This window comes from Tricharina praecox (genome assembly GCF_024521635.1).
Source record: "Tricharina praecox strain CBS 144465 chromosome Unknown BZA05scaffold_13, whole genome shotgun sequence".
NCBI classification, from domain to species: Eukaryota; Fungi; Ascomycota; class Pezizomycetes; order Pezizales; family Pyronemataceae; genus Tricharina; species Tricharina praecox.
Window position 1 is genome coordinate 659,104 of NW_026250415.1, and position 14,157 is coordinate 673,260.

The following is a 14,157-nucleotide window of genomic DNA, read 5'->3' on the forward strand; positions in this document are numbered from 1 at the left end:
GGGGAAGAGATGGGCATTGCGATATGTTTAGGGTTTTGTTGGCGCTCAAGAATCAGGATAGATGAAAACAGAGGCACGATCACGAATAAAACCTACATATTGTGCTCTTTCCGACGTTCTGCTGGAGAACGGACGGTCGTGATATTGCCTACATAAGGCCAATCCGATATTTTGTTTTGCGGATCTTCCGTAGGTAACTGCAGGGACCGGCGAGCGGCGGGTGCGTCGTCCGTGCCGTCCCAGTGCCCACTGCAGTCCCCCGAGGAATAGTTACCGCCGAGTGCATGCCGTGGTCGGGGTCCGAATTGAGTCGTCACGATGTCTCAGTATCAGCCCCTTGAATTGATGTGATCTGTCCAGAGGAAATGCCAACTGAGGCGTCGCATTCATTTTTGCGTAAATATGAATGGCGCCTCTCCAGCTTCGCGATTCACCTTCGCAGCACACTCCAGTTTCATTCGGATATTGTTACCCTCCTCAGCTAGCCAAGACGCCAACATTTAGCGAACTTTGGTCTGTCTCCTAGGATCAACAAGGGCAGTGCTCCCTAGCAACTGATCTGTGTTATTCTTCAAGAGCAACACAACAGTTCCCGAATCCTAGACCGATCATACATTCCCAATCCTCTCCACCATCGCGTCTCGAGCTCGAACTCCACTGTCGCCAGTTCCTCAATCCCGTACCGCCTCCACCCGTTCGTTGCCGCGAGCGCTCCACCGTCCCTCATGAGCCGACAACCCTCCAGCTACCCAGTTGTTAGCATCATAAATTTCAACCACGCGAGGCAAGCACATTTCGCCCAACCCTTTCTTCCGGAATCCCGAATGTGCTGTTTCCTTCGTCTAACGCATTCATTTTCCGGTGACGTGCAGAGGGCCCGAAGTTGAAGAGTGGATCGGCATCGAGAACGAGTCGGACGTCTCGGAGTGGCCATGGCTTCCGTTCCTGGCGCTCACGGACGGCGCCCACAGCTCCACCGAGGATTTTTCGTACTTCACGCTCAAGCACACGGGCGGCGAGAAGCCGACCACGCTGTTTGGAATCTCGTGCACGCGCCAGCTCGACAGCAGGGAGCTCATCGAGCGCCCCGCCGAAGTCACTAGGAGTACTGTGCAGAAGGCCGTTGTCGTCATCGCCGATAACCCCACTATCTTTTTTGGGAGTGTCAAACAACAACTGAGTGCGGTTACGCAGGCTTGGTTTGCACAAAAGTAGGGGAAGGGAGGGGGGGGGGAGGGGGGGGGAAGGTTTCCAGGGGGGGATGAGGCTGATTGATGGCATAGGAACTTCCAGGACTTCGATATCCTCAAGCGATTCCAAGAAAGCCTAAAGTTGAGCCTGAGATTGAGTCAGGAGAGTGGGAATGATCGCGACCACTTCGTTGGTATGTCGCGTCACGCTTCGCCCCCTTGCTTCCTTGCTTGAAAGCTCGCTCGCTCATGCACCTGTCATTCCTAGGGTTGTCGCTTCGGGAAATCATCTATGAGTTCAAGCATCAGGCATTGGTGCTGTTCAAATGCATGCTTCTGCAACCAAAGGTACGGGCTTCCCGGCTCCGGAGGATCTGACTCGGCTGATAGGGAATAGATGCTCTTCTTTGGGTTGCGCGGTGAACGGCTGTGTATGACGCAGTTCTCGCTGATATCGCTCATTCCCGAGTTGCTGCACAACCTACAGGACAGTAGTGATCCAGAGCTGGATTCTTACGAGTCGACGCTTACCAAGCCAACTTCTGTGAGGACGAGCGACCGGAAGTCTCGTGGGTAAACTTGTTCTCCGGTGGATGTTTTGCGCTGATTGGGAATAGTTTTGGCTTTCATGGGTCAGCCACTTCAGATCTTCGGCAAGGGAAGCTTGTTCGGACCGTACACGCCTCTGCAGCAACTCGACGTGCTGGCGGACGTTGGGACGAAATCGTACATCGTGGGATCGACGAACTCGCTGCTGTTGCAGCAGAAGGATCGGTACTCTGATATCCTGATCAACGTAGGCTCCGCTTCCCCGGACTTGGCCGGCGTCCTTGCTAACTCAAGTCGCAGCTCGAGGACATGACGGTCAACATCACTTCCTCGTCGTTGAGGACTGCGTTGGCACTATCGGCTGCAGACAGACGGTGGATCGATAGCCTCGTTCAGTCAGTGTCGGAAACTTGGGACGAAACCGACCCTTCACGACCCAAGTCTTTGGGATTCGTCGGCAGTGAGGATCACATCCGACTGCAGTTCGAAGAGTATATTCTCTCCATGGTCTCGGCGGTGAAGTATCAAATCTTCCTGGAGAAGCACACGGGATCCGATTCCAAGGTCTTCTTGCCTGACATTGGTATGTTTGTTTCATCTCATCTCGAGTGCTGTTCTACGGCTAACTGTGAATAGAGGGCGATCCTTCAGCCGACTTCAATCCTGACTTTGTGGACTACTGGAAGAAAACGGACAACTACAGGATCTTCCAGAAGTTCACGGAGCCTGAAATCTTCGACCTGGTTCCGCCAAAGCACGTGATGGCTGGTGGCCTCACTGTGGAGGATGTCCAAAGACGGATTGCACAGTAGGGATCTCCTCGCTAGCTTACCTTCCTAAGGAACTAACACGATCCCAGACAGATTCATGACCTGGGGCTGGATGAGAAGGTCAGCGCCGGCAAGGAGACCATGGCGAAGGCGGTAGCAACCGGTCGGAACAACTTGTCTCTCGCATTCACCAATATCAGCAAGAATGTAGAGTACTATCGGGAGCAGCGAAGGATCCAGGCGCTACAGGCGCAAGCGGAACAGCTGGAAGCAGAGGACGCTGCCTCTATAAACACGGTAGAGACAGACGACAAGGACAAGGACAAGGCAACCGTCCCGGAGAAGAACTCGACCCCGTCGATTCTATCCGCCAGTAGCAGTAAATCCTCTGCACCTATTTCGTCTCACGACAATGCTAACGAAAGTTCCGCAGCTGCGCCAACATCACCAACCGCAGCCGAAACCCCCGGAAAACCCGGTGCAGCCGGCGCCTACATCTCCAGCTGGGCTTCCTGGGCCGGCGAAAAGAAGAAGGCCTTCGCGGGTGCCAAAAGCCCCGAGGTACCCGGTTCTCCCGAACCCGAAGGCGTCATCTCCCCCTCCGCCAGATCGTCAATATTTAGTCGATGGTCGAGGAGCTCGCAGGACCTTACGCCCAGATCACAGCCTAAGGACGACGATCCTAGAAGCTCGGGTGAGACTACGCGCGTCCTGTGGGATGAGAATGAGGCCGTCCAGGCGAAGGAGAAGAAGCTGCCCGCTATTAGGAAAAGTCTGCCGCCGCCGCCGTTGCCGGCTAAGGATTCTAGGGTGGAGGTGGATCTGCCGGCGACGGAAGAGGAGCCGCTACCCGTACCTACACAGCAGGAACAGAAGGAGGTGAAGGAGGTGAAGGAGGATGTGGTGACGCCGGTTGAGAAGTCGGTTGAACTCGAACACAAGCCGGTTGAGGAACCAAAGCTTGTTGAGGAAGAGCTAAAGCCGGTTGAGGAACCAAAGCCGGTTGAAGAAGTATCAGAGCCCGTCCAAGAGCAGCCAATCAGGAGATCGATTATTGAGCCGGCCCAAGCTCGCGCCGTTACCCCTGTGGCTATGCAGGAGCCTCAAGTCCAGGCTCAAAAAACGCCCGAAATGAAGCCCGCCCAGCCCGAGGAAAAGGTGGTTATGCAACCACTGTCGCCCGGTGTGACCGTCAGAAGGCCGATGAAGGTTGATCGGAAACCGCTGTCGCCCGAGAAGCCGGTGTTGAGATCACCATCGCTTGAGAATTTGGTTAGGAGGCCTACGGCTGAGAGGCCCACTCGGACTCCGCTGTCACCCGAGAGGTCGGTCAGGACGCCGCTCTCCCCCGAGAGGCCCGTCAGAAAACCGTTGTCGATCGACCGCACGCCCCAGGAGAAACCAATCGAGCACCGTCCGCTTAGGAGACCCACTAGCGGCTTCGCAGCCCGCCATGCCGCCGCCGCTGAGCCAGAGGTTCCTAGGTCGTCGCCGAAGCCGCAGGTCCCGATGTCGCTGCCGAAGCCGGAGCCTTCTCCTCCCGCAATCAAGCCCGATGACGTACCGAAAGTGGACTCGATCGTCAAGAGACTTTCCTTGAAGCTGGGAGCAGAGACCGCTGCCGCCGCCGACCCGAATCCGAGCTCGCCAACGTCCCCAACCAAGCGGACGGCTCCCAGTGCTGCGGCCATCGCGAAGCAGAACTCTATTGCTGCGAGAAGGGCGATGTTTGAGAAGCGGTAGGCAGGTTGTGTGTGTGTGTGAGTGTACTGTGTTGTATTGTGTATTGTGTGAAACGGCCGATATATAACTATCTCATAAGAGTTACGATATGATGTTACCCACCTACTTAACTTGTATTTCCTCTTCTGTTTTCACATTTCTGCGATCTAGGGGATGGATATGATATGGATGGTATACCTATGAGTTTAGTTTGATTTGATGTTCTTTCTTCTACCTATTTGTGTTTTTTATTGCATGTTTCGTTTCTTTCTTATGTACGGTCTTACATACCTTTATCTCTCTTGCTGGATCTTTTTTTTGGTGGTAATGGCTTTTGTGGAACTGGAACTAAAATATGGATGGAGTACCTATTACATACTGTTTCCACTCTCCCCTCGGTGCTATCTATGGAGACGGACTGTCGAGGTCATTTCATTGTCGTAGGTGTAAACATATGGATATCGGGCAATAAGAGGGGGATAAGCCAATTAACCAACTAAAAAAACCCCCAATTCCTACACATGATGTCCTAGAGAAACCGACCGCATTTGCGGTGGCTCCAGTGTTTGCGATGAGTGCGATAGACTTCTGGAAGTGATCCAGATTCCTGAAAACCGAAGTATCCGAGCAGAACGCTACCGACAGCAGCAGCACCACCAAACCCGACTACATACAATTCGAGTAATCAGCGGGTGGAATGAGATGGAGTGGCGTATGTACTATACCCATGCATCGTTTGTTGCGAGAGAATTGGGCGGTTGTCAGTGTCGGTATCGGTATCGGTTTCGGTTTCGGCTGAGGGTGGGACTTCACGGGCGATACGGAAACATATTACGACTGCTCCATGGACAATGGACATGCACTGTGAACCTGCGGTTTATGTTGATGTTTATATCTGAGCTGTACAGTGTCCGCCGTCCGGGAAGCGGTACGGTAGATATATTGCGCCCATATTCCGCCACAAATAGGCTCTCCTTCGTTTGCTCTCGGTATCCCCCCAGAAGCAATGTACCCGTCCCCGAGGCGCAGCTGCTCCATCGGCCAGGCCTACCAAACCGAACCGGGTATCATCCTATTCCCATTCACAGTCTCTACCCAGGAAACTGTAAAATCCAGTCCCGCAACCCAGTCAGTCAGTCAGATCGGGGACGTATCACCCGCTCTCCACCCCCATTCCCCAGGAGCATTCGCACTCCTGATTCCCGCCTTCGGGCACACCCCGTGCACCATCACCACCATCAGCCGCGGGGTCGGAAGCCTCCACAAACTCCTCAAACTCCCTAACGAATTCCATCTCCTCCACCGCCACCACCTTGCCATCCCGTATCCGCAGCGTCCCACAATACGCTCCACGGGAGACCACCCCGGGCTCATCCTCCCGCACACGAGAGTCCCGGCGCTCGCGCACCGTCGTCCGGCCCGGCCACACGGGAATGTCTGTGCCCGCGGTGCCCGCCGTGGGCGTGAACGCCAGCGGGTCCGCGTCGATGTATAGGTCGATCGAGAGCAGGGTGTGGCCCCAGACACATCTTGTCACATCCTCGTCCCCCAGGCCAGTGTATTCTGGTAGCTCGGCGAGCAGGTCCGCCGCCGTCGCGTTGTCGGGGATCGCGAATGATTGCGGGGTCCCGTTGCCACGTGATAGGCGGCTGGTGATGTTGTAGGCGTACGTCACCTTGTCGTGCGGGATATCGGCGAAGTACCGCGCTACTCCGGCGCTGTCGCGCGTGTACTGCAGGCGGCTCGCAGGGAAGTACGGCGGTGACCGCGGGAGGAGGATGTATGATGTCTCTATCCCCGCGGCGGAGAAGTCGGGGACGGTGAGCGGGCTGCGGATGAGCTCCCAGGTGAACGGGGAGGGGCCGTAGGAGGCGCACGACCACAGGGAGTCGTTGATCGTGCAGTTGCTGTTGCTTGAGGAGGCGGGCAGGCGGAAGTGGAAGATCCCGGGGTTTAGGAACGGGAGCGGGCGGATTGTATATCCCGATCTGTATTGTACATGTCGTTAGCTGGTGATCTGATGTCTGGTGAGAGAGAGTGCGTGCATACCCATCATCCGCCGCCTCCTCCGTCTCTTCCACATCTTCGGAGCTTGATCGCACACCAAATACCACTGCAACCACAAGGACCAGGGATAGAAACAGCATGACGGGGATGGTGATACACCAGCACTTCTTCCACTCCTTTCCCTCAGAAACCCACACCCGTCCCCCCACCCTTCCCCCGCATCGAAACATCTCCCATACAGACGCGGTGGCCCGGTACTTTGGTGGCTCCTCGTGCGGTAGTGGCACGGGTGTGTATGCCGGCGGCCCCTCGGGCGACGATGGGTCCTGCAGTGATTCGAGATTTATACTTGGCTCGCGGTGGTGGGCGGGCTCTGGAACAGTGATGTGGCCCGTGGAGACGAAGGGGGGTGGGAATAGTCCCCGGCCGTTCCAGGGCACCGAGGAGATGGAGTGGTTGGAAGAGCGGGAGGAGGAGGAGGAGCGAGGCCTGGTGGGGATCTCGCGGATTGAGTCCCCGCTGCTGATGCTGCTGCTGCTGCTGGCCGTAGACGTAGTGCTAGCGCTGGCGATACTCACGAGGCTCATGGAAGGAGCGATGGAAATGATGGGGATATCGTGGGAATGTCCCAGCGGCCCAGCCGCAGCCATGATGTTGGGGGGAGGTGGCTTTACGTATCACACCCACACCGTTTGTCCGTTCTCTGCAAGCAGCTGGCCCGTGTCGGAATACCAATGGATGCGGCTGCGGTGCAGATCATGGCGGTCCAATCGTGTGCCGCGGATAGGCGATTCTGTACGACGGTCGCTGGAGAGGCGTGCGAGTAGATGCGGCTCATTATGCGGACACATGGTAGATTTGGACTTGGGTATGCGTTCTTTGGACGATTGAATGCGCGTAGAGTATGGGGTAAGTGTAGCGGAATAATCTTTCCGGTCTCTTGTAGAGAACCGCAGTCGTCGGGCATTGCTTGGCTGTAACATATCTGCAGGAGGAACAGTTGCAGCTGACAGGCGGGTCACGGCTCCGTGGTCGCTCAACAAGTAGAAAAAGCAAACAACAAATGGATGATGCGGTGGCTGGAAAACCGTCATGCGTGGAAACACAGACGACCAAGTAGAAAGACACTGGCTCCGCCATGAGCTGTACAGGCTGGAATCAAAATTTGTGAATATGGCAAAAGAAATACATTTTGAAGCCGGGAAGAAGATGACGCCGGCACCACTCCTTTCTGTAGCCATAATAGCCATAATAGCCATAGCCGTAACACAATCTACCGTACACATTCCCGGGCCGCCTCAAATTCCCGAGTCACTCGCGGCCCAAGCCACGAGTGAGATTGCGTGGACTAGCCTACTGAGTCGCTCCATGTGGTTCGATGCAATCGTCGGAAGCCCATGACAATTCGTTCCCTGGAAACTTTGTTCGAGCTGGCTACGACAACTTTCGGCGTCGCCCCGCGATGCGTTGTGGCTCCAGGCCACAAAGTCTGTCCGGAAGGCAACACTGTGTCGCTCAGCCTGCAGAGAGATTGGTCTCCCCAGGTTTTGACTGAGGCCACCAGGCTGCCCGTACGACTACTGGAAGCTCCATGAACGATTCCCGATTTGACAGTGCAGACGGAGTCAGACGGGACGGTGACGAGCGGCCTCCCTCCTCAGCACCGGCCTTGCTCGCAGGCAACGAAACATACGAGTCGAACGACTGTCTCCTGGTCGGCGGAATGATTCCCAACTGCTGTCGTTCGAGTGAGCAGCTGCCGAGCCTTCCCTGCTGCTGTTGCAAAGGGTATTCCGTAACGAGACTCCTCCCTCCATTCCCATTCCGACTCCACCCTCGAACCAGAACTCGCAGGAACGGCATGACAAGCACCAGGGTGGCACAGCAGATCTCGGCCACGTACGCCAGCTGAACCCGAGCGACCCGGGTGCGCACCTCGAGGATAAAGGCGATATCGTCTGGCTCCGTCGGGTCCCGCTTTATGTTGGTGATTTGGGAATCGATCCGGAGGGCACTCCCGGCGATTCCGGCGCCCACTGTGCACATCCCGAGAGCGAAGACGAAGACGAAGGCTTTACGCTCGCCGCCGTGCATGGGTATGTAGCTGAAGATGATGACTGGGATTGCGAGGACTAAGGGTGGGGGTGAGGTGGGGTCAGTACGGTGTCGAGGGGCTTGACAGCGGATGATGGGGCTAAAGGGGAAGGAGTTTACGTACCCATCGTTTCGGAAAGTAGGTGCAGGATGCTGACCCATAGCAGTCCGAACTTGCTCGTCTGGATGCTGCAGTATTCGTCCTCGTCCAAGCTCCTGATTCCTGTTAGAGTAGACTCCAAAGGGGGCGGATGTGCCGTATTCGACGAGAGAAGGAATGGACCAACCAATTCCTGGACAATGGTCGACACCACAGAACAGCAACCATGAGCACAGCCAAGAAGGTACAAATGCAGAGGGCCGCCGTGGCTTTGATAAGCTTGGGAACGTAGGCAGGAAGGCGGCCGGCTTTCGAGATATCGGCGTACATGCAGAGGAAGGCGCCCTGGAGAGAAACGGCCACAGGAGGTCAGCCTGCCGTAACGCATTCGACTATAGATGTAAATAAGACTTGCCTTGACGCTCCAAAGAGCGATCATCCAGGCGTACTGAATATATGTGTGCGCCTGCAATTGATGTTAGCCAGCCAGACCATATCCCGAAGTCTCCGTACGAGATGCCATCCGGTTGCGTGCCTTGAAACTCTGGGCAAAGTAGATCCGGTAGTCAGTGCTATTGAGCGGAATGTTCTGGCTCTGAAAGGACATCTCTCGCCAGTTGATCAGGATATCCATCGCAATAACCGAAGTTGCAAAGAAAAGGACGATGGCGAACAAGATCTCGCGCCCAACCGTTGTCGGAGTCCACATGATGGGCATGTCGCGTTTTCTGCATCTCAGCAGAAACCGCAATATCACCGCACAGAACGGAAAGACATACACGCAGTGGTCAAAGATGATGTTCTGGAGCGGAGTCATCTGGGACATACGGGGCGGCGAGTGGCGGCGGGCGACGAGACAGCGGCGTCCTGCCGTAGGAAATTGTCGAAAAATTCTATCACTTGCACGGAGGGGTGTCGAAGACTCGAAGAAGTCATGCAATACTTGTAGTTGGAATGCGAAATAAGCATTCGTATCTGCCGCACCAACTCGGTACCTGCACCAATCATTTCCCCACGCTCTGCTCGTGCCGCAGAAGACTCCACGATTCCAACTACACCTGGTTTGGCGATGCGTGGTTTAGGGGCGGCGCAGCCCCCCACCTCACCGGGAAATACCGGACGGCACATTCAGGTACATACGGTGCACATCAGCTTACTTGGGATCAGCGGCCGCACGGTAACTATAATAGTCTGTACTTATTGAGGGGGCGTGCTGCAGGTACAGAGGACATGGAACGGGTGCGAATCTCCGAGACAGATATGTAGTTATATGTGACTGCGGGGCGAGTCGTCCATCCGCACCTTCGGGATGAAGTCGAACCGCATGCTCCAGTGACCACCTCCAAGTACGTTCTGGTTGCCAGGCTGCTCCCGACGCTCCGGAGACGATATTCGCACACCCAAACAATCAGCAATCAGCAATCCAGCAATAGCCCTTTCCCGTGCCATACAAGTTAGATTTAAAAGTATTCGGTACCAAATGGCATTCTCTCGTTTGCCTGTCTCTTTCGTTGCGTGGCTTCCAGCGTTCCAGCGTTCCGGCAGTCCCGCGTAGCTTGCATAGCCCATCACACAAACTCGAAACCGGTCTAGACGCGGATCACCCGGCTCCCTTCCAGGAGCGATGGGGGAGCATGTGCATCTTCCGCGCTCGGACGCGAGAAACATCTATCTATCGGTTATTGGTCGATAAGTAGGTACGCTCAGACTTCCGAGACCATTAACGAAGAGTCGATATTCCCGTCTATCCCCTAGGCTTCCCATTTCGAGGGATGGATAGCGGGGCTTCCGCTCGTGCATGGATAGATAGACTTTCTTCCCCCAGACAACAAAGTTTCGTGCCTGAGGGATTAAATAACTATGTCGTTCGAAATGTCATCCATCACACCGAGTATATAAGGCGGAGAGTCTATTCTTAAAGAAGGTTTGCGGGAATATGACCCAAACAATTATGTCATGTGTATGGGGAAAGTGTCCCTGGATCAGCGACAATGCAGCCCTTACCCTTCTACCCTATTGTAACACAACAACCCTAACCCTAGGCGGCTGAAGAGGTCCCCCGTCAAGGTTTATCAAAGTGATTCCTCACACCGATTTGAGTATTTACTCGTGAACATGACGAAGTTTTCACACAGAGACAGCAGTCTTCGTTATAAAATCTGCTGACGGATTATTTAGAGTAGACTAGATGCATGTCCTTATTCATGTCCTTTTCAACATTCGTATTCGCGCCCATGGGAGGGAACGGAATTAAACTTCACTCAACCCTCTGTTACGCGGTGACATGGCTATTTTTTCCGGTCGCAGTGCCTGAGTACACGGGAACCCTTCCTATCGATTTACAAGTCGCTGGAGGCTCTCGTACTGCTCCTGAGACCTCCGAGTGAGCGCTCATGATGCGGTTACATTGTGACTTAGATCCACTCGAACCGACCATTCGATCTGGATGTCCTTATGGCGCTCTAACCTATCGGCGATTGTCATTGAATTCTCCCTTTGAAAAGAGATATGTACCAGATGATGATGGGTCACCATCATATTGCAGTGGTACCGGTTATTTTGTAGGATATTCAGGTTAAATAGAAACTCTCCAGACAGAATGGCTCATTGCAAGGGGTGCAAGAGCAAGTCGCGTCTCTAGCGCGATAGTGCGCGTAGAAGGTTGATGTCTGATGGGAACTGCAACGCGCCAACCTCCCGCCTTTCGCACTTAGAGTTCTTGGGTCACTCCTTGTCAGATCGCATGGCTTGCTAGCCCAACTTCACTCACCACGACAACCAACAAACCAAACGAACCACTTCCCCTCTACCTTCTCTCTCCTCCGTTACTCTACCTACCCACACCATTAAACTCTCCCTGCACATGACCACAACTCTTCCCCGACTCAAGTTTCCTTCTCATCGACACTTCCTCTCTTCAACTCGACACTCCTCCTTCTCCTTCAGCTTGACACTCTTCGGCTCTACAGATTGGCCCCTCTTATCGGCTTTCTGCAACTGAGCCGACGGTAAATAACTGCCAAGTTTTGTTGCCGAACCGTCAACACGCGTCTGTTCCCCATACCAACCACAACCCTCAACAAACCCAACCGACCGAACAACCAAAGAAACTCCACACCCTCACAATTGAGAAAAATGCCGATAATCACAGTCGCTCCGGACTGTGCCCGGCAGCTCCAGCTGATCGCCGATGCAATTGCTCGCTCGAAGAAGGTGGTCGTTGTCACTGGTGCCGGAATCTCAACCAACTGCGGAATACCTGTAAGTGCTAACTTATTTACACCACCCCTCCCACAACAAAACAATTCCAACTCCTAGTCCGAGAGGAAGAAAAAATAACCCCCACATACTAATGCAATTTCCGATATCAGGACTTCCGCTCTGCCGATGGCTTGTACAATCTCGTCAAAGCCCAGTACCCCAACGCTGTGGTCAAAGGACGTGATCTTTTCGACGCCGTTCTCTGGACCGACCCCGGCTCCACAGCCCTTTTCTATACTTTTCTCGCAAACCTCCGCAATGAGGTCTTGAACGTCAAAGACACTTCCTCGGTGCACAAATTGATAAAGACCCTCGCCGATGCCGGCAGACTCTTGCGTTGCTACACGCAAAACATCGACGGACTCGAGGAGAGGGAAGGTCTGGTCTCGAGCCTGTCATATGGAAAAGGAAAGCGGAAGAGGCCTTCGCCTCTCACTGAGGAGGACAACCGTACCGACCGGGAGAAGGGCTGCCAGGTTGTGCAGCTTCACGGAAACCTGAAGACGCTTCGGTGCACCAACTGCCACCTTTTGGCCGAATACTCCGAGTCGTCGGTCCAAACCCTGCTGTCGGGCGAGGCCCCCCCCTGTATGGCCTGTACTGTGGCCTCCAATTGTCGCCAGGCCGCCGGAAAGCGTGCTACCAGAATCGGTCTCCTCCGCCCCAACGTTGTCCTCTACGGAGAAGAACACCCCGATGGAGATATGGTCGGAGCACTCACCGAGGGTGATCTCGGCGCCAAGCCCGATATCATGTTGATTCTCGGCACTTCCCTGAAGGTGCACGGCTTGAAGCGTATAGTCAAGGAGTTCGCGGCTGCCATCCATGCGAGGAATGGAATCGTGGTGTTTATCAATAACACGGCACCCTCGGAGAGCGTGTGGAACGAAGTTATCGACTATTACGTCTCTATGGACTGCGATTCTTGGGTTGCCGATGTTCGCGTAAAGCGCCCTGGAATCTGGGAACGTCAGTCGAAGCTTTCTATCCGCAAGGTGACAAAGATCACCGAGGGGGACAAGGAAAACGTGCAGGCGCAGAGGAGGGTTCTGGAGCCAAAGACTCCCAAGAAGAAGGCCAAGAAGGCCCTTGCACCGAGCAAGGTCTTCGGTGCGGAAACGCCATACATCTCCCCACCGCCCTCTAGGAAGCGTGGAGGAAAGAAGAACGATTACAACGCGGCTCCGTCTCTTATGGAATCCGATGTACATCGTACGCCGATCAAACGCCAGCAACTTGATGGCAACGTTTTGTCTCCGACCATCAGCCCCCCGGAGACACCATCTTTGGTTGGTCGAATGACCAACATCACGATCGTGACACCTGCGAGGAGGGGTAGCCCGAAGAAGAATCAGGTGGAAGTTTTCGAGGATGCCGATAGCATGCCCGTTCCGGACACACCTAGCAAGCATGGTCGCAGGGCGGCGGTCGGGACCGAACGCGGCATCAAGGCCGTGGAGAAGATGCCCGAAATCGAACCGGGTTTCAAGACTCCGAGCAAGCGTGCCAGCAGGATCGCGGTCAAGACGGAACACGACATCAAGGCCATGGTGGAGATGTCTGAAGGCAAGCCGGAGCCCAAGACTCCGAGCAAGCGTGGCCTTTGGGCCAAATCGGCAATTGAACTGCAGATCCAGGCGGAGAGCAAGCAAGCTGATGAGGCCGAGTTCAAGAATGGCCTCCCCAAGACCGCCACGCCGAGGAAGGTCGCCCCCAAGCAGGCCACTCTCGAGATTGGTCCCGGTGTCCCCGCCCTCCCCGTCGAGGCCACTCCACCGAGGCGCAGCCTGCGCAATATCAAGGTCACCTACGAACCCCTTAAGGGTTAATGTTCTTTCCTGATGATATCTCTCTTTTGTTCGGCGTTTGTCTTTTTTCTTCTTTTTCTTTCACGGCTAATAGATCTTATTGGTACTGGGGTTACTTGCTGGTTCTTCTGCATGTTTTTCTAGAGTTCCTGTTTGAAATGTCTGCCGCGTGCTGTTTGTTCCTTTTTTTTTACGGAATTACAATGGAGTTGGATGGGGCGTTTATGTTGTTATCTTTCATTCGGATTGTTTTTTCCTGCTGATGCAACTTATTTTCTTCTCTTCTTAGGTTTCCTGCGCATGGTTTCGATTCGATCTGTCTATATTTTTACCACACGTTTTTCCTTCCGGTTTTCTTTTTTTGCATGTTTGCGGGTATATCTTCCCTACATTTTTACTCTTTTTACTTGTTGATGCTACGGTGGGTACACATGGGGGATACTACTGCGATTTTCTTTTTTGCATGTTTCTGGGTATCTGCCCAACATTTTTACTCTTTTTACTGCGTTGTTGATGCTACGGTGGGTACACATGGGGGATACTACTGTGTTTTTTTTCTTTTCTTTTTTGCATGTTTGTGGGTATATCTGCCCTGCATTTGTACTTGTTTTTACTTTATTTTACTCTGTTGTTGATGCTATGGGGGATACTACTGG

The 14,157-nt window shown here is 54.2% G+C and overlaps 4 protein-coding genes across 4 annotated transcripts; 2 read left to right on the forward strand and 2 right to left on the reverse strand.

Annotated features, from left to right (window-relative positions):
- The first annotated feature begins 615 nt into the window (after positions 1-615).
- Positions 616-4,351, forward strand: BZA05DRAFT_55859 (transport protein Avl9-domain-containing protein). The gene is made up of 10 exons (XM_051488421.1): positions 616-784; positions 873-1,211; positions 1,284-1,384; positions 1,459-1,538; positions 1,588-1,759; positions 1,808-1,986; positions 2,040-2,322; positions 2,376-2,547; positions 2,599-2,888; positions 2,943-4,351. Exons 1-10 carry the CDS (start codon positions 726-728, stop codon positions 4,250-4,252), a joined length of 2,985 nt encoding a protein of 994 aa, XP_051339191.1. The 5' UTR covers positions 616-725; the 3' UTR covers positions 4,253-4,351.
- Positions 4,352-5,237: 886 nt separating this feature from the next.
- Positions 5,238-7,109, reverse strand: BZA05DRAFT_55869 (uncharacterized protein). The gene is made up of 2 exons (XM_051488422.1): positions 6,281-7,109; positions 5,238-6,219 (listed from the first exon to the last, which is right to left on the reverse strand). The coding sequence occupies exons 1-2, from the start codon at positions 6,886-6,888 to the stop codon at positions 5,385-5,387; spliced, it is 1,443 nt and encodes a 480-aa protein (XP_051339192.1). The 5' UTR covers positions 6,889-7,109; the 3' UTR covers positions 5,238-5,384.
- A 426-nt stretch (positions 7,110-7,535) lies between these two features.
- Positions 7,536-9,150, reverse strand: BZA05DRAFT_474292 (uncharacterized protein; the record flags this gene model as incomplete). The annotated part of the gene is made up of 5 exons (XM_051488118.1): positions 7,536-8,370; positions 8,457-8,548; positions 8,620-8,777; positions 8,882-8,898; positions 8,946-9,150. 5 exons carry the CDS (start codon positions 9,148-9,150, stop codon positions 7,754-7,756), a joined length of 1,089 nt encoding a protein of 362 aa, XP_051339193.1. The 3' UTR covers positions 7,536-7,753.
- Positions 9,151-11,377: 2,227 nt separating this feature from the next.
- Positions 11,378-13,694, forward strand: BZA05DRAFT_55927 (DHS-like NAD/FAD-binding domain-containing protein). Its single transcript, XM_051488423.1, has 2 exons — positions 11,378-11,693; positions 11,804-13,694. The coding sequence occupies exons 1-2, from the start codon at positions 11,568-11,570 to the stop codon at positions 13,520-13,522; spliced, it is 1,845 nt and encodes a 614-aa protein (XP_051339194.1). The 5' UTR covers positions 11,378-11,567; the 3' UTR covers positions 13,523-13,694.
- The last annotated feature ends 463 nt before the right edge of the window (positions 13,695-14,157 follow it).